This window comes from Pithys albifrons, chromosome 7 (assembly GCF_047495875.1).
Source record: "Pithys albifrons albifrons isolate INPA30051 chromosome 7, PitAlb_v1, whole genome shotgun sequence".
NCBI classification, from domain to species: domain Eukaryota; kingdom Metazoa; phylum Chordata; class Aves; order Passeriformes; family Thamnophilidae; genus Pithys; species Pithys albifrons.
The window spans coordinates 26,338,405-26,357,337 of NC_092464.1; the positions used below are offsets into that span (position 1 = coordinate 26,338,405).

At 38.5% G+C, this 18,933-nt stretch overlaps 1 protein-coding gene across 3 annotated transcripts; it reads left to right on the plus strand.

Annotated features, from left to right (window-relative positions):
• The first annotated feature begins 3,947 nt into the window (after positions 1–3,947).
• Positions 3,948–17,026, plus strand: MIOS (meiosis regulator for oocyte development). Of its 3 annotated transcripts, none has more exons than XM_071560771.1 (11): positions 3,948–4,141; positions 5,068–6,434; positions 6,641–6,739; positions 7,666–7,923; positions 9,100–9,269; positions 10,758–10,823; positions 11,429–11,587; positions 12,304–12,456; positions 13,607–13,811; positions 14,870–14,999; positions 15,211–17,026. In XM_071560771.1, exons 2-11 carry the CDS (start codon positions 5,138–5,140, stop codon positions 15,305–15,307), a joined length of 2,634 nt encoding a protein of 877 aa, XP_071416872.1. In that variant the 5' UTR covers positions 3,948–4,141; positions 5,068–5,137; the 3' UTR covers positions 15,308–17,026. The 3 variants fall into 3 exon arrangements, with proteins under 3 accessions (XP_071416872.1, XP_071416870.1, XP_071416873.1); XM_071560769.1 differs by having other exon boundaries at positions 3,948–4,137; XM_071560772.1 differs by lacking the exons at positions 13,607–13,811; positions 15,211–17,026 and having other exon boundaries at positions 3,948–4,137; positions 14,870–14,998.
• The last annotated feature ends 1,907 nt before the right edge of the window (positions 17,027–18,933 follow it).

Genomic DNA, 18,933 nt, shown 5'->3' on the forward strand with positions numbered 1-18,933 from the left:
TTGTGTAGCTATAAAAATGACCAGTTTGAATAAGGGCTTTGATCACATTCAGTAACATGAAACCCTGTTAAAATACAGCATATTTCATCTTCAAATCCTTTTAAATTACCCTTTTAAAAATCTTTATGCTTTGATTTACTTTTGTAAGCACCCAGAGATCAAGGCTGCTTATCATAAGGTATGATACAGTTGAAGAGAAGTTCTCTCTCTAACAGCCTAGAGTGGTCGAAACTGAATAGTTACCTTTTATTTCACATGTTTTTCAAGATGAATAGGCACTCATATATAAAGGCTTGTCCTCAGTCATATATATCGCCTGCTCTATTCTTTTAAAATCATGTTGTTTGTTCACAGGTTACCTTTGACCCTTGAACACCCAAATTTTGTGAGCCCTTTGGTCCGGGGATTCCTTCAGGACCCCAAAAAGACCCTACCTAAATGGTAGGAGACTAATTTCTAAGCTTCCACAGAGCAGTTTTTCAATTAATAAAATGAACTAATTGCCTTTAAGGGGAGATAAATGTGCCTGTGATATTCTCGCTGTCTTTATTTCAATTCCCCTCTCTCACATTTCTATGCATCTCACTGAATAACAAGGACAGCAACCACAACTAATATTAACGGAATAAGTCGAGAGTTTTTCACTCTTATCCAAGAGTGGCACAGGACATGAAAAAAAGAGTCACCTTCCTTACTAAAAAGCTTTTCATTTTGAATGCCTTGATTGATGAATGACCAAGATGAAAGACCTGCTAAGTCAACTGAATTTACTGGATTCTCTGAACATTTCTCACCCTGATATGGCATTTGAATACAACAACTTGCATTACACTTTTAATATGAAATCACACAAAATTAAGTGATAATCCCAACATATACAAAGAGTCTGATCAGTACAAATGAAAGAATTTTCAGTAGAAATACTAAAGTCTAGAGGAAATAGTTTTGCAACCTATGTCTACAACTTTTGCAATCACAATGCTGAATCCATATAATTTGGGATCTTTTTTAAGGGACATACATTTTAAATAGATTGAGGGAAGTTTGAACTCCAGCTTCAAACCCCATATGTAATGAATACTTTCTCTTAGCTAAAATCAGATAAAGCAGTACTACCAGGTATGCATCATGGCATAAGGAGTACAACAGCACATCTGAAACTGTCTGCTAGGCTCCACCAAGCAACAACTTCTGCAAGTTTAATTGATCTTAATCCAAAACAGAAATAATGTGAAAAATAGCGATGTCAGACTATATGTATTTTTTTCTTTTTTGTGTAAAGGCAAGAGCAGCAGTAGACTTAGATAATAAATTAGAAGCTGCCATGCCTCTAAAAAAATCAATATTTACATCATATTACAACATGCAAAACTCCAGCAGTATTTAGGTGTTTCTGAAAGGATTTCGCTAGTTTTGCTAGTACCCCTTGGCCAGATATGAAAAATATAACAAATCTTAGAGATGAACATAAAGAAAAGCTAGCTTTCCAGGAATCAAATATGGAAAAGCATAAAAAGTAGTAGAGAAAAAACAGCTTCCAGTTAATATCTCAAAAAAGATTAACTAATCTTGGTATACCTTGATCTCTTACAAATTTTAACAGATTTTTAAAGGATAAAGTAAGCTCAAAATGGAGCTTCCACTGTACAATGTTCCCACATGATTAAAAATTCCTAAAGAACTCATAGACTTATATAGAGAGCAAGCTTGGAATAATCTGTAGTCAGAATTTTAAAAATGAAAATTCATACATCATCCATGAAGTAATCAAATACTGTTCCAGCATTTATTTTGAGAACAACATAGGAAATAAAATTTCTGAGTGTGGTAGAATGATCAGTTATTATATGCACGTCCCCATGGTTCATGCGATCTAATAACTGTGACACAGCGGTGCCTGAGGTGGTGAGATCCTTCCGCATTCTGAAACACCAAATGGCTCTTGTGTTTCTATTAACTTGCTTTGTACCTACCATTTGGACAACAGCATTTAGTAGTTCAAAATATAATTTTTAATTGTTAAATTTCTCTGAATCTCTTTTTGCCAGAGGCACAGGAAACTCCTGTGCTTTGTGTGTGTTAGCACTGTATTTGGACCATCATTAGGACTCAAGAAATGAGTAAGACCTTGGGTACTTCAACTGCTGATTCCCTAATACCTAAAGAACTTACCCTTAAAATCAAAGTTAGATGATGTGAATATTATAAATATTACCTAAACTCATAAACTAAACTCCCATATTTTCCCATGGAAAAATGTTAGGAACACACAAACTGAATCTCATCTTTGTTATAAAAAGAACCAGCAGGTGATTATTTGAAACAGATGTGAAAAAGTCACTATGTCCCACTTCAACAGTAGCAGAGGAAATGGAATGATGAAAAATGAAACAGATAAGCATGAAAATACAGGCTGCCAATTTTGCCTTTGATATATGATAGGCTACTCTATTTGAATTATTCTTATTTTTTTCTACATGCTTTGGCCTATTTTATTTATCAAAACAACTGCTGAGTACCTGAAGATTACTATTATTAAGGGGGAAAAAAGTGGGTTTTATAAGGAAAAAATGCTTTTAAAATGGAAGGAATATTAGAATAAAATCTAAGCCAAATAGTTGTTGTACCATTAGACCACATTTGTGGCTGAAATTCATGAACTCCATGAAAATTTAACACACAAAATGTAGTTTCTTAGATAACACAAATTTTCCAGTATGTTTACAGACAAGAAAAGAGACAAGACATTAACACAAATGATGTTAAAAGCTACTCCACCCACATGTTAAAAATTATTTACTGCAATTCAAAAGACAAAATAGGAAAATATTTCATAAGGAAGCCAAAGACTATGCATTTCCTTTATTTTCTGAGAAAAGAAAGAAATAGGAGAAGCAGCTAAAATAAGGACCTAAGATCCTGACTCTCACAGTGAGAAGCAACTAAAAGTGTGACCTTTAAATGTTTCCTGACCAAATATCAGCATTTGTATACGAAGAAGGAAATTATTCGTCGAGAACCTGAAATTGTCCAATTGGTACTTCAGCTTCTAATTTTTATTACAGACAAGTTTAAAGGGCATCAAAACAAGAGGAGAAACGGTTCAAGTTCACATCTCCATGGTTTGCAGAAAAGTGGGTTGTGAAATTCTAGTAATGTAGGAGCAAGGAAAAATAGATATATATTTCCCCCCCAGGTAATTTATAAATAAGAAAACTTTATTACTCTGAGAGTTATCAAATACCAGAACAGGTTTCCCAAAGGTGATAGGGAGTCCCAAAACCCCATTCTTTGGCTACTAGAGTAGGTACCGAGAGAAGGTAGGCATAGATTGGATATGAGGAAGAAATTCCTCAATGCAAGTGTGGTGAGGCACAGGAACAGGTTGCCCAGAGAAGTTGTGGACGACCCAACTCTCTGGAAGAGTTCAGGGCCAGGTTGGATGGGGCTCTGCACAACCTCGTCCAAGGGAAGGTCTCCCTGCACATGTTGCGGACCTGGAATGGGACGGTCTTTAAGGTCACAGAAACACGAGATGAGTCAGGCTGAAAAGGACCGCAGTGGGTCAGCTGCTCCACCCTCCCTACGCCCAGGACCCTCCCGGAGCACAAGTCACACGCCTCGCTCCGCCCATCCCCGTGCCGCGCTCCCCCCATCCCAGTGCCGCGCTCCGCCCATCCCAGTGCCGCGCTCCCCCCATCCCAGTGCCGCGCTCCGCCCATCCCAGTGCCGCGCTCCGCCCATTCCCGTGCCGCGCTCCCCCCATCCCAGTGCCGCGCTCCGCCCATCCCAGTGCCGCGCTCCGCCCATCCCAGTGCCGCGCCCATCCCCAGCCATTAACGCGCTCCCGCCCATCCCAGCCCATTGCCATGCGCCCGCCCATCCCATTCCGTGCCAGGCCAATGGGAGAGCGCGGCCCGGGGCCGGAAGTGCTCGCGCGGCCCCGCCCTACGGAAGCGGTTCCCGTTCCGCTCCTCGAGCGCGAGGAACCGCCGCGCTTTTCGTCCCGCGCCGCCCCCTAGGCCGCAAACCCGCGGCGCTTTCCGCGCGTCCCGCTCGGGCCGTGGGGCCGGCGAGTTGCAGCCTTCCCCTCCGCTCTTTCCCGGCGGCCGCGGCGGTGCTGGAGGGTCCCGCTGGGTGGGTGAGCAGCTGCCGCGCCCCGGAAGGGAAGGAGGGAGGGAGGGAGGCTGGCGGTGTCCCGGCCCCTGTCCGCCCCCATCGCGGTGTCCCGGCTCCTGCCGGGGAGGGGCTGCGGGCCGGGCCCTGCGCCCCTCGGCGCTCGGAGGAGCCGGGAAGGGGGGACCAGCAGGCGCCCATGGACTCAAGGGAAAGTAAATAACTCTGTCTTTTCAATACTTCCCGATCTAGTCTGTCCCTTTCTCCAGTTATAAGAGTTGTTTGTAGGGCCTGTGGGGTCTGTTTGCATGTACACATGCACTGGAATTCTGGGCATGAAGCCACTGAGAATACAGATGGAGTTTAACAGTGATGTAACTTTTTGAATGTTGTTGGGCCAGTTACGAACGAGGACAAGGTAACATTGGGGCAGGAGGTGAGAACAGGAGCTTAACGATAAGATGAGGAGTTGCGTTTCTATAGAAATCTTGAAAGAGAGCAAGCCTTTCTAGGCTGTGGAGCAGGATTCAGCCAAAACAGAGACCCTATTTTTTGTCAATTAATGCATTTCAATGAGGAAGAGAAATTCTCTTCTCGATGTTTGAGGGAGTGGCTGCTTCCCAGCAGCCCACCCACGTCTTGTGACCCATCTCATCTCGGTTAATGTTTCCTTGCTTAATACTGGTGTGGAGTTTGTAAACACAGCAAATCCTGTTATCAGTCTGTAGGTGGTGTGTTGGTTCTGTCTCAATAGGTACATGCCAAGCAAAGTGTGTTGTGAGGAAAATGATACAATGCAGAGAATGCTTAAGGTTTTGGCCTGAAATGTGTTTTGTGTGTGTTAAACCTTTGAGCTAAAAGTCATTCACATTCTTGGTTGTTTAGCAATTAACTGAGGTTGCAACAGAACTTAGGTTTTGATAATGTTTCTACAAATTATTTTCTCAACAGTTTCCATATGCATGGATATCACCTAAATCTTCTTACCAGAGCTTAGATTCTGCATGAACTTACCCTAACCATGAGTGGCTCCAAACCTGATATTCTGTGGGCCCCACACCACGTTGACAGATTTGTTGTGTGCGACTCAGAGCTGAGCCTTTATCACATCGACTCTGCTGTAAGTTCAGAACTCAAGGCAGGGTCCTTGCGGCTGTCAGAAGAAACTACAGCTACGTTGCTGTCTATAAACTCGGATACGCCGTACATGAAATGTGTGGCCTGGTATCCCAAGTATGATCCGGAATGTCTCCTTGCTGTTGGACAGGCCAATGGCCGAGTGGTACTTACCAGTCTTGGTCAAGATCACAGTTCAAAATCTAAAGATTTGATAGGCAAAGAGTTTGTTCCTAAACATGCACGGCAATGCAACACCCTTGCGTGGAATCCACTGGATAGCAATTGGCTTGCTGCTGGACTAGACAAACATCGGGCTGACTTTTCAGTGCTGATCTGGGATATCAGTAGCAAATATGCCCCAGAGACTGCAGTTGCTACAGAGAAAGTAAGACTTTCAGCAGGAGATGCAGAAGCAGGACTAGTAGTAACAAAGCCACTCTATGAATTAGGACAGAATGATGCTTGTCTCTCCCTCTGTTGGCTTCCACGGGATCAGAAGCTGCTGTTAGCCGGAATGCATCGAAATCTGGCTATCTTTGATCTGAGGAACACAAGCCAAAAAATATTTGTAAACACCAAGGCTGTCCAAGGAGTGACTGTTGATCCCTATTTCCATGATCGTGTAGCTTCCTTCTATGAAGGTCAGGTTGCCATATGGGATTTAAGAAAGTTTGAAAAGCCTGTTTTGACCTTGACAGAGCAACCAAAACCCTTAACAAAAGTTGCATGGTGTCCAACAAGAACTGGACTGTTAGCTACTTTAACAAGGGATAGTAATATCATTAGACTGTATGACATGCAACATACTCCTACCCCTATTGGAGATGAAACTGAGCCGACAATAATTGAACGAAGTGTCCAACCGTGTGAAAATTATATTGCTTCATTTGCCTGGCATCCCACAAGTCAAAATCGAATGGTAGTAGTGACTCCCAACAGGACTATGTCAGACTTCACAGTTTTTGAAAGAATTTCGCTTGCATGGAGTCCCGTGACATCCTTAATGTGGGCATGTGGACGACATTTGTATGAGTGTACAGAAGAGGGAAAGGCTAATTCCTTGGAAAAAGATATAGCAACCAAAATGCGGCTCAGAGCTTTGTCAAGGTATGGTCTTGATACTGAACAAGTTTGGAGAAATCACCTCCTTGCTGGAAATGAAGATCCTCAGCTGAAATCACTTTGGTACACTCTGCACTATATCCTTTATTGTACTGTAGTTTCTGTCCTAAAGAAGTAATATTCCTTTATATGTAAACCACTTATACAAAATGCTTTAAAATCTTTAAATATAATGCAGCAACCTGTAAATGCTTTGCACATGTTAACACAATGTGACTTTAAATTTTTAAAAACAGTTTTTTAAACACTTGGGAAAAATTAACCTTCCTATACATGAAAATACTTATGAAGCAGTATACAGAAGATATGGATCAAAAACTTACAGGAAACAAAGGTCCCTTAGTTTATGCTGGCATTAAGTCAATTGTGAAGTCATCTTTGGGTAAGAATGTTCTAACTTTGCTGAGTTCATTTGTAGTATATTTGCAGAATGATGTGCTCATAGATCTATCTTTAATAATTGTTCAAAGAGGCTATTTAAAAATACAAAGTATTTCTGTTTGTGTTTTAATAATGTAAGTTAACAGTTTATATTACAGTAATTTCCAGAATTTTCAGTGTTTGTGGAAAATCAGTAATGGTAAAAGCACAGTATCCTCAAAGGTAAATCTTTGAATTATTTCAAACATTTGAGTTTTGACTATGGCACTGAGAATTCTTTCTCCCCATGAGACTATTTTATATTTCAAAGCTCCACATCTGGATGCGGTTCTAGGAAAGTGACTTTACTGTAGTTACTGCTAATGTATTAAGTACATTTGCACATCTATGTTTAAATCAGCTGTCTTGTTCTGAAGTGGTAATCACCCATAGTGGATCACATTCTGCCTCAAATGGTCATCGAAGTTTGTGTTAGTATAATCTATTATTTAAATCTTTCCTTCTCTATTCATTATATGCTTCATTAATATATATGGTCCGTGGAGCAAAAAAAATAGAGGTCTTCAGTGGTGAGAAAGCTTCTAACACATTGATGCTAAGAAGAGGACTGGTAGAGCAAGTACTTGACTGTGTATTATGTAGTTTCAGTTTGAACACACCGAAAAATCCTGTCAACTGTCACAAGAGGTAGAGGAAAGAAAAAAGACAGTGGGGAATGTGTGTCAAGTTTAGGTGCATGATTTTTTAGCAGATCAGAATAATTTTGTGTATACTGTTCCTCACCATGGGAGTGGTAAGTGCTGTTAATATAAAGTACCAAAGTATGATACTTAGCTTTTGTACTCTGTGTTATGATTCAAATGAAAGTGTTGTATTGTGTTTGCAATTTAAATTGTGATTTAAGTATAATTTATTTCCCATTTCTAGGAACAACGGAGAACCTCAGGCACAGCAGGAGTGGATCTGATAGACAGGCGGATATTATTCAATACCTGAGTGAGGAGAGATCCTTGGCTTTGCAGCTCTGTGGGTGGATAAAGAAGGGAACAGACTTAGATGTGGAACCTTTTCTAAGTTCCTTGGAACAGGAAGGAGACTGGGAACGAGCTGCTGCTGTAGCACTTTTCAACTTGGACATACGGCGAGCAATACAAATTCTAAATAAAGGGGCTTCCTCAGGAAAAGGTGCATACTGTGCTTAGTGTCTTTTATTTTGGCACTGTATCACGAGTAGATTTTTCTTCTGTTAAAAGAGATGGCTGTTGTCTTATAAAATTGTTACTTGAAGCAGTTGTAGTGGAGATTGAGAATCTGACAAATCCTGGTATTTCAGTCCCTAGACTACCATATGCCATACTGTCTAGTTAGAATAGATTATATGTTTCAGAATTTCTTACTGATACAAACCCCAGAAAGACATACATTTGGAACTAATAGGATTCTTTAATGGAATTGCTCCTTGGCTAGATGTCATGTAAATCTGCTTCTGTTGGGCTGTATCGCCCAGTGTGATGGTTGTGGAATAATGAAACATGATATTCAGAGTCTGCAGAAAACATTTGTTTTGGGGTAATACTTGGTAAGAGTTGTGGTGGTGTATGATGGAAAAGTTAAGATAGTGGAGCCAGTAGATGGAGGTGTTTTTTTCTGTTTTCTTACTAGTGTTCCTCCTACAACTCTGCTTTGCATTTGTGTTCTCTTATTAAATTAGAAAGACTATCTTGCCACTAAAGTGAGTAGGTAAGACATAATGAGCTGTTGGGTTTCCTTTATTTTTAATATTTCCCCTTTTAGTGTGGGAATGAGTGTCTGTACTTTCTGTAGGGGGGTTTCAGACTGAAGACATGCTATCTTCAAATTGAAGAATAAAATTGAACTTTCTGACAGAAGGAATATTTAGATAAAATAGTTTTCATGTTTCAGCAAACTTCTTAACTGGATATTGCTATATAAAATTGTCATCCTCCAGCTACATCTTTTAAGCAATGGCTGGATGTGCAATCCTGTTTTTCACTTCTTGTGGATATGAGTTATGATATTGACAATCTCTTATGATAGCTATTTCAAAATAATCAGAACCAGTGTGATGCTGTTTAAAATATAAAGAGGCTGTTGTGCTTGTGGGCTTGTGACTTCTAGAGATGTTAACTTACCTGAACAGAGGCATTTAATGCAGAAAGTAGTGTACATGCTACTGTATGCATATTTATTTTGGCTAGTGTTAATTCTACTGGGTTTTGTCTTGCATCCTGATAAAACATGGTGGTTTAAATGGAGACTTTCAATTACAGTTTTAGCTGGATTTTTTTTAAGTCCTTGACTTGAATAACATTGTTTCACTGATTGCTTTTCCTAAATCAGGTGATCTGAACCTTAATGTGGTAGCAATGGCTCTATCAGGCTACACAGATGAGAAGAACTCGCTTTGGAGAGAAATGTGCAGTACTCTAAGACTGCAGTTGAACAATCCCTACTTGTGTGCAATGTTTGCTTTCCTGACGAGTGAATCTGGTTCATATGATGGTGTATTGGTGAGTAAACTTCGGTTAGGTTAGAATTCCTTTATGTAATAGGAGCATATACAGACACACATGTATGTAGGGGAAATGCTATATACTCCATTAATTAATTGGATCAGAATGTATTCTTTTATCCTGATGCTGGCAAATAGCACTTCTTTCTGCTAAACAGACATATTAGTAAATGTTATGTTGGTGAACAAATCATGCATAAATATCCATTATAGTTCACCCGTTTTTTAGAGGGATTTTATTAAATCACTAGAAATACATTATCAAAATAATTTGAGCAGTGGCGAAAAAAGAGAGGGAGAAGCGTTAATGATGGAATTCCAAAAACCTTAATAAATGCAAGGGAGTTTTCAGAACTTTTATCAAGCTATATTTGCATTGAATTGTATTTTATTTTCCCTTACTTAATTGTTAAAATAAGTTCACTGTGTAGGAACAGTAAACAGAGTAGTGTCACATCTTCTGAAATTGATACAGAATTGCCATGTGAAGAGCAAACTAAATCTTTAATCATGAGAAACTTTGAATCTTTGGAGGAGTAACATAGTTTTGGTTAGAAAACAACAGCAATGCTTGAATGAATAAGAATTATTTAGCCTAATGAAGGACTCCTGTAATACAGCAAGGTAATTGCCCCAAAGCTGTTGAAAACAAAGTTATCATAATATGATGGTTTTAGGGTAATAAAATAAATTTTAAACATGTTAGAATCACAGAGGAGAGAAACCTGAGTCTTTCTTTTCTCTCTCTCTGAAAGTATTTTTGTTCTCTGATAGTAATGCTACAGTTTTTTATTGATGAATTGGAAACTCACTGATCATAAGGTGTTGTTTGTCTGTTTTTCATTTTAATTTTTCCTTCAATGAGGCCTGTTGAAGTGTGTGTGACATTTTGTCACGCACATCTTGTTTGGCAATGTTAATCACAGTTTCTATTCTGAGAATATCAGGAGGGAAAATGTGGGCACAGCTAAGTACCAGTTTAGTCAAATACTTTTTTTTCTTCAGTGTCTCATCTGGTAAAAGAATTAAAAAGCAGAAAATAAATATCACTGCACCTTGAGTGTCAATTTACTTCTGAGAAATTCATGTTCTGGGTGTTGGGAGTTAATATGTGTTTGCTTGGGATGTTTTGTTTACTTTAAATTTTATTTGAAGTTTTAGGAAGGAATTGAGTGGATAGGCCAGTTATTTTGTAATTATGATAAATGTGACTACCCACCCTTAAGGGGAAGGAAGAACCTAAGGTTCATAAATGCTCATTGGTTGAAAGAAACAACAAAAGTCAGAGGGTTCACAAACAATCAGAAGGTTTTATTTGTAAATTACGCAGTTGGCATGGAAATTGGTGTTAGTCCCTGACCTACTATGTAAGCACACAGCAGTGGCTTTTGAATAAAGAGGTAAGGCAAAAGGGAAGAGAAAAAATAGAGGGAGATTTTGTAAATTTTGAAAGTAATTTGTTTTTCTTCTGCCTTCTTCACCAAAGTATGAAAATAACGTGGCTGTACGAGACAGAGTGGCATTTGCTTGCAAGTTTCTCAATGATGCTCAGGTAAGTTTGGGGTTGCACATTTAAGCAAACTTTTAAATTGGGCTTTATTCAGAGGTGAAAGAAACTCTGGGGTACAGGGGTGAACACTGGAAGTAATGAAGCATAAGTGATTTGTTTTTTGTCATCACAGTGCTATATAAGGTATGGTATTTAGTTTGTACCTTCAGCTTGATTTTTGGTTTGTTTTTTGTTTGGTTCATTTGGGGAGGGAGTTGCTTGTTGTTATTTTGCTTTTTTTTTCTATTAGTGTTCATTATATGGTAGTTTAAATGCTACTGCATTACCTGTACACCTATTTTACTGGAGAGTGTTTGTACTTATTCAGTATTTATTTTCAGATGTTTATGTTCTTGTGAATTAAGGTTTGGTTTTACAGCAGGAATATTGTATTTTAAATTCACCAAAGTATTTAAAGAATACAAAACCTTCCTCTTTGCACTGTCTATCAGGAAGCTTAAAGTTTCTTTATAAATACTTGATTTCATGCAATGTAGTAGGATATAGTAATTTAACATTTTCTGCATAACATCCAGCAAGCAGCATATTCTGTTAGCAGCAGACATTCTTTTTATATATATTTATGTGTTTATGTGGATTTTTTATAGCTAAACAGGTTCATTGAAAAGCTGACGAATGAAATGAAAGAGGCTGGGAATTTGGAGGGAATACTGTTAACAGGGCTGACAAAAGATGGAGTTGACTTGATGGAAAGTTATGTTGACAGAACGGGAGATGTTCAGACAGCAAGCTATTGCATGCTACAGGTTAGTGTTTCTCTTGAAAATAAAGCTTTACAGAGGAGAACTAAACATCATTTTTTTATTAGTGTAATACTGAACCTTGTGAACTAAAAAATATTTTCTCTGTTAGATTGGGACAGTATTGTGCGTGTTTTGTGGAGTCATCTGAAACACTCAGTGTTAATGACAAGCATGTGTCTTCACACTCCCTGATTGAGATAGTACAGGAAAGACAAAAGAAAATCAGAGTCCTTTTCACTAGCTAAACTGGGAATACCCATTTCCCTGCCTATTGCTCATATGTTTCCTGATAGGTTCATTATTGTTTTTCCTTCCAGGATTTTGATAGAGAACAAAGGTGAAATTTTTTGTTTGTCTGTAAGCATAGGGTTTGGGGTTTTTTTTGATGGACTTATGTCAGCTCTTACACAGTAGTAGCTATTGCCAGCACAGTATTTAACTGCATGTGTAATCTTAACAGTGATACAGATTGTGATATATGACCGAACTTTTGGATCCTTCATCCCCCAAGCATGAGTTCTTGGGAGAACATGGCAGCACAAGTATTTTCAACCAGAGAGGGAGACTGAAGAAAACCTTAATCAAACTCACATTACAGTTTAACAGAAAGTTCATCTTCTTCAAGATAAATTACTGTGTATTATTTCTCATGTCTTGTAGTGCATTTTGTGAAGCCTTGTCTTTGGTGTGTGTCTGACATTTTTTCCTGCCTGCTTTAGGGTTCTCCGTCAGAGGTACTTAAGGATGAAAGGGTTCAGTACTGGATTGAGAACTACAGGAATCTTTTAGATGCTTGGAGATTTTGGCATAAACGTGCAGAATTTGATATCCATAGGAGTAAGCTGGATCCCAGTTCAAAGCCTTTAGCCCAGGTAAATGTAATTCTTGCAAGAAGTGTGACCAGTCCAGAAAGAAATGTGACATACTACTTCTATAAAAAAGGTTGCTGGCTGCACCTTGGCTTTCAGGATGGTTTGTGTGCAAACAAAGGATTTCAGCTAAGGCTGACCTTACAAAAGGTCACTTTTTCTTTTAAATAAGAGGTCTTTTAGGACCTGTAACTTATCAACACTTTTTTTCTGGGGAAACAGGAAACTCTTCTGGTATTTTTTCCTCATATATTGAAAAGCAAAGGCAGAGTGTATCATCCAGCTGAATTCAGTGTCTGAATTCAGGGTGAGAATGATGCTGAAACCAGGGAACTAGCTCAAATTGCTCTGTTTTAATTGAAACAAACTTCAAAACTATTTTGAAGCCCTTGAACCTGAAACTAAAAGTGAACAGCAGCAACTTTCATTATCAGTTCTGAACATAAGTTGACCCAAAAACTAAAGCCCTGCCCAAATGCTCTTCTTAACATTTGGTGGCATTTTTAGCCAAAATGTTTTTTCCCACAGCACATTTCACTCACATCTGCTAAGCATGTTTATTACAAGCTCTAGGGCCTGAGGGTTTCTGTGGAAGGCTGTTTTTGAATTTGTGGATCCACCACAGCTGTTTAAGGACAGCTGAATCTGTGCTGTTCCAAGGGGGCAGGAGATGAGTTGCTCCTTCCTTATGTGATTAACACAAGTAGCTCCTAAAGAGTTTGAAATATGTGCTCCCTGGTATCAAGTCACAACTAAATAATATTAGGATAATCCTTACATTGGGGACTCTAGAGTGAGTCACCAGACTATAAGGAGAGACCAGACTTAATTATATGGTAAGTAAGCTTAATTTCTTCCATTACTGCAGATATAGATTTTTATCATCTTAAATAGTAGCTTTTGAAGTTTTAGCAGTTATGCATGTTTTTATGTGCTTTATAAGTAAGTGAGCATCATTAAGGCCTACTCCTCATGGCTGTGTACCACATCCATAAGCTGAAGTATTAAGAACTCCTTCACAAGTAGCCTTGGCTTTCTAGGGCACTTTCTAGAATATCTGGTAAATATAAGTTTACTGCCTTGAATGGGTCACTCACAGGTGTAGCGAAAGTGGAACAAAACAAAAAAAATAATGGGCTTTTGTTCTCTTTAGGTGTTTGTGAGTTGCAATTTCTGTGGAAAATCAATCTCTTACAGCTGTTCAGCTATTCCTCACCAGGGGCGAGGTTTTAGCCAATATGGAGTCAGTGGTTCACCAACTAAGTCAAAAGTTACAAGCTGTCCTGGTTGCCGTAAGCCCCTTCCTCGCTGTGCACTTTGCTTGATAAATATGGGAACACCAGTTTCCAGCTGTCCAGGTATGGCACAGTGGGTTTTAGTTATTCAGCTGCAGTACTAGTTAGAGGCCTAATTAGTAGTTCGTATTTGAATATCTTCTGCTGCATTTTTCTTTCTGCTCATACTGTAAGTATTTGTATTCATCATCTTGAAGGGAGGAAGACCATAATTGAGAACTTGTTTACATCCCATCTGATTTTATGATGAAACCTTTGTTTAAGTTCTATAGGCACAGTTACTTGGTTCTGACAGTTTTCCCAGTGAGATTGTCAGTGAAATTCCATGGTTTGATTGGTGTACAGATTTGAGTATTGTAGGGGTCAGTATTGTGAGCTTTACAACTGAAAGAAATGGGAAACGTGAGATGAATTGTAGAGATACTACATGAATCTTGGAATGTAAGTGAATTAGTTTTTAGCTGTAAGAGGGAGAGAGAATAAATTTGACATGGTGTACTTTCTGTTACTAAGTATGAAAGAAAGCATAGGTCATGCTCTAAGAATTTTTATGACTAGAATCTTTTAGTTCTAAGTATCTTGGGCTCAGCATTATATAAGGTCTAAATAAAACTGATTTTGTCCATATTTTTAAGTCAGTCTTGTTAGAGAGCCACAAACAGCTGTGCAGTTTATGTCTGTTTCTATCTCTTCTCATTCTTTCATTGATACAGGTTAGGACTTATATATTGTATTTTTTCCAATTTATAACTTAGATTTTGTTGATTTTTTCTAAAGCAGAAGATTTCATGTGGCAGCAGAACAGGCCCACAATTCACTGGAACATAAATCAACCACTGAACATAAATCACCATTGAAAGACATTCTGTTTGTAAAATTTGCTTCATAAGCAAGTTTACCATGCTCATAAGATGTGAAACAACAGCTCAGTAATGTAATTCTTGTTTTGGCATTCCACCAGTTCTTAATAATTTTACCAACTTCTCTTTTAAAATCAGGCTGCTTCTTCACATAATGTTCCTAATTTCAAATTTATTTTAATAATGTTGCTGGGGCCGAAATGTAAATGAAGTATAATGATTTACAGCCATATTTGTGGGGGTGGGTTTGCCTCTTCACAGGAGGATCAAAGTCAGATGAAAAAGTGGATCTTAGCAAAGACAAGAAGTTAGCCCAGTTCAACAACTGGTTTACTTGGTGTCACAACTGTAGGCATGGTGGACATGCTGGGCACATGCTGAGCTGGTTCAGGTAAGTTGATGTTAAAATGTTTATTTCATGTGTGTGTGCTGCACTGAGCAGGACATGCCTCCTTTGCTGTATCTACCATTATAATATTTAAATCATAAAACTGAACTGTGATGCCGATTTTTTCTGAGATACTACACTCATGCATGTAGTAAATGTATAGACTGCAAAATTATTTAATCTGTTTTTTTTTTTTTCTGCTGTTGCTATTTAGGGACCATACTGAGTGCCCGGTCTCTGCCTGCACTTGTAAGTGTATGCAGCTGGATACAACAGGGAATCTCATTCCAGCAGAGACTGTCCAGGCATAAATATTGCTTGAAAATATGTGGCTCTCTAATGGATGTCTACCGTAGTCCAAGCATATATTTTGAACAAAGGTCATTTGTGACTTCCTGACTGTGAAAAAATAAACTGCTATCAAATTAGTAAAATGATGTGTGTATGAGTGTGCTTGGTAGAAACAGGTATTCCTAAAGTGAGCCTCTAGGTATAGTGTGTGGTCCTGATTCAGAGGACTGAAGAAAAGCACACCTGCAATTGTGGATCTCTTTGGATTTACTAAAATCCAAAGACCTTTTTAATAAAGTTTTCAGGATAATGCTGGTTGTCCCCAAAGCTGTGTTTATATGCTGTGAAAGCAGATGTTCAAAATAAACACCTGAAAAGTGTCCTTCAGAAGATGGCAAAATGATGCTGTGGATTCCTCTGTTCATTGTTTGATCACATTTTCTTGTATGCAAATGATCCTTTCCTTGTAAGTTCATTCAAAGTGCCACTGTTAACTGTATTCTAAAGATTTTTATTTTAAAGAAAACTCCATTTCTTTCTGTTCCCAAGTTTTGTTCATAGTAAAGCAATGTCTTTGCAATTCAAGCTCTTATTTAATTTCCCTACATACCTAGCTGATGTGAATTATAAAGCTAAAGAATGTGGGGGTTTTCTCTCCTAGCGATGTCTATCCTAGAGAAGAGTTCCCTGAGTGAGAAGTCAGGTGTCTCTTTCAGTGCAGAGTGCAGATAAACTATAGGAGGTTTGTAGTTGATTGGTTAACTTAGTACTGAGAAGATTTGAAATCTCAAGGAATGGAGACTTGTAAATATTTAAGTTTTAAACTACATACTGAGTTTTGACTACAAAAATACTTGAAGACTGAGATAATCAGCATTTCCCTGTACTTCTGATATATACTGGGAAGTGTGGAATCAACTTATGTAAATCCTGCTTCTTGTCATGAGCAAACACCAGTCTGCTCCGAAAAGGCTGCACAATTTTAAGTCATTGATCAGAGTAGTTCTAGATGAGTTACGAGCTGGAATTAAGATTATTTATTAACTTGAGAGAGCATCAATGATATTTTGCTAATATTGTGCTACGAGCTAATTGGTATTGTTGTCCTTGATCTTTTTAGGCAACAAAATTCATACAAATTAGGGGGAAAAAACCCAAACCTGTTTTAAGGTATGGGATAATAACATCAGTTTACTTGGTGTGTGTTTATTTACAGTATATGAGTTACTTAACACTTGTGTGCTATAAAATACTAAATGGAATGCTAGCAATAAACTGGTACTGTATTGCCAGAACTGTGAAAATTGGTGTTTTTTCTGAAAAGAGGATATATTGTAATATACCACTAGTTCTACGTGCTCTAATGTAGTTTCAAGAAGATAGAATGTGGAAGTGTTTTCTGTGGATGTACAAGATGACATTCAGGACTATGTACTTTATTTTCTGATTTAGCGTTAGTGTTGTAATCTGCATTTTTTTCTGATCTAAAATTCTTGCCTAATTGACAATAATCTTTGTTAATTAAAAATCTAAGAGGTACTTGATACTTTAAGCCATGGGACAGCAGTTCCTTTTTTTTCTTGTTAGAATATTTATTTTTCCCAGTATTTTTGCACACTTCGTTTTGCTGTTGAAGAGCTTTTCAAACTGTTTTCCGTTTATAAATGTAAACTCGGACTTACTGTATAATACCCTATTTATATACAGGCAATAAAGCTTTTGTTTTATGGAAATGAGAATTTCTAAGTGTCATGTGTGGTTTTATTCTTCCATAGTAACATTTAGTAAATTTTCCTGGTAATTTCCTTTCCACATGAATGCAACTCTTACCATAAAATGTCTCACTTTCTTATGTAAATAAAATTAATCTATAATGTTTTCAACTCAACTATACCTGTTTGTGTCACATTCAAATAATTTAATTAGATTAAATTACATCCTTACTTTGATACTTACCATGTCTTTGAAATGTTTTGGAGTATGAATGTGTGCATATTCTGGCACAGCATTGCTATCACTTTTGGCTGTTGTTAATTAGTAATCAATCTTTCAGGACAGTAATTACATGATTTGCAAAGTTTACCAAACAAGATCTGTATGAGTTTTAATTATCAGATTTTTTTTTCCTTGTTTTGCTTTTGAACTAATAAAGCTGTGCTTTTGGGGGTGATTTGTTGGCTTCTACCAAAAACTATAGCTATACCCATTTTATTAGCTGCAGTTTTACTGTTGCCTGGTATCTGCTTAACTGCTGGAGGTGGCCTTGCATCCTAATGTGTTTTGACCCTGTAGTTCATGCCAATTACATTTCATTGCTCCCATTTCCTTAGATGCTTCAACCTTGCCTCCCTTCCTTGATAAAGTACAAGCGCTTTATCATCACAGGCTGCTTACACATGAGCACCACACATGTGCACATGTCCATGCCCAAGCAAGGACAGCAGAGCAGGTGATGAGCAGGGTCAGCCAAGAGCCCTGGGAAAAGGTGTCAGATCTCAGAAGTTACTCAGGAGTGTAGTAGGAATAGTCCTGTCCCAAATGACATGAAATTCCCCAAAGTCTGCTCTGATTGCATAATTCACTTCATACTCCTCTCTCCTGTCCCAGGTTCTTGCCTATTATCAGCCTCGTGTCCTCCCAAAGAAGCCACTAGCTCCTATTCATATCTTCCATTACTACATCCTGCTCCTGGCCCTGGCTTTGGTGACATTCCTCTCTGGTGTTTATGATATTTGCTCTGGTGACTCCCCTTGGCTGCCATTACTTCCCATTTTATTACCTATGAGTCTGGTTGTTTCTCACACCTTTGTTGTGTGTGTGATGCCTGGGATCCTGTTAACCATCAGTCCTAGCTGACAGCAGGCCCGTGGTTATACCTTTCCCTAGGTATTTGGAATGGCTGGCAGTTTCCCACATGGTACTGTGGGGAATTGTGCTGGTAAATGCATATATGACCTGAGTATTACTTGAACACTAACAATGCTTTACAGTTTCTGGCATTGCTGTCTAGTTAGTACAGCCACAGAGTGAGGCAGGCCATTTATTCCCACAGCCTGATATGCCTGTAGAAAAGCTGATGAATGAAAAGCTCCTAGGGGAGACTTTTAGCTGTGTACTGCTTGCCCAGCCACCTTTCAGTGCTGCAGGACTACATGAACTGAGAAAAGTCTTGTCTGACAAAGTGGCATTTTACACTCACTGTAGCAATGTTCAAACATTTCCTCACATGACGTATCCAAGGATGGTCTCTCTAAAATGCTAAAGCCATCTAGTGGTAGGCTGCTTTGTTTACAGACAAATATGTACATGCACAAAATACCAATTTTCTAAAGTAGAATAGAACAAAATAGTTCCAAATGCTAGGAAAACATGCACACAGTTATTGAGAATGACATTTGATTCTGCTGAGCACTAGAATAGGTGGTGGTGATGCCACTGCAGGACGGAGCATGGTATTGTGCCACATGGACCTCATGCTCTTCTTTGCTGTAAAAGATTTGATTCCTACTTCAGAAGGCCTCCTCCATCTCAGTGACAGTAACTGCATCACTGTCCGTCTTCTAGGTAGAGAGGGGGAAAAATTGTTAAATTGATCATCTCCCCAGTTTGTAGTAATTTTATATGTCTGAAACAAATTCCTTGACTG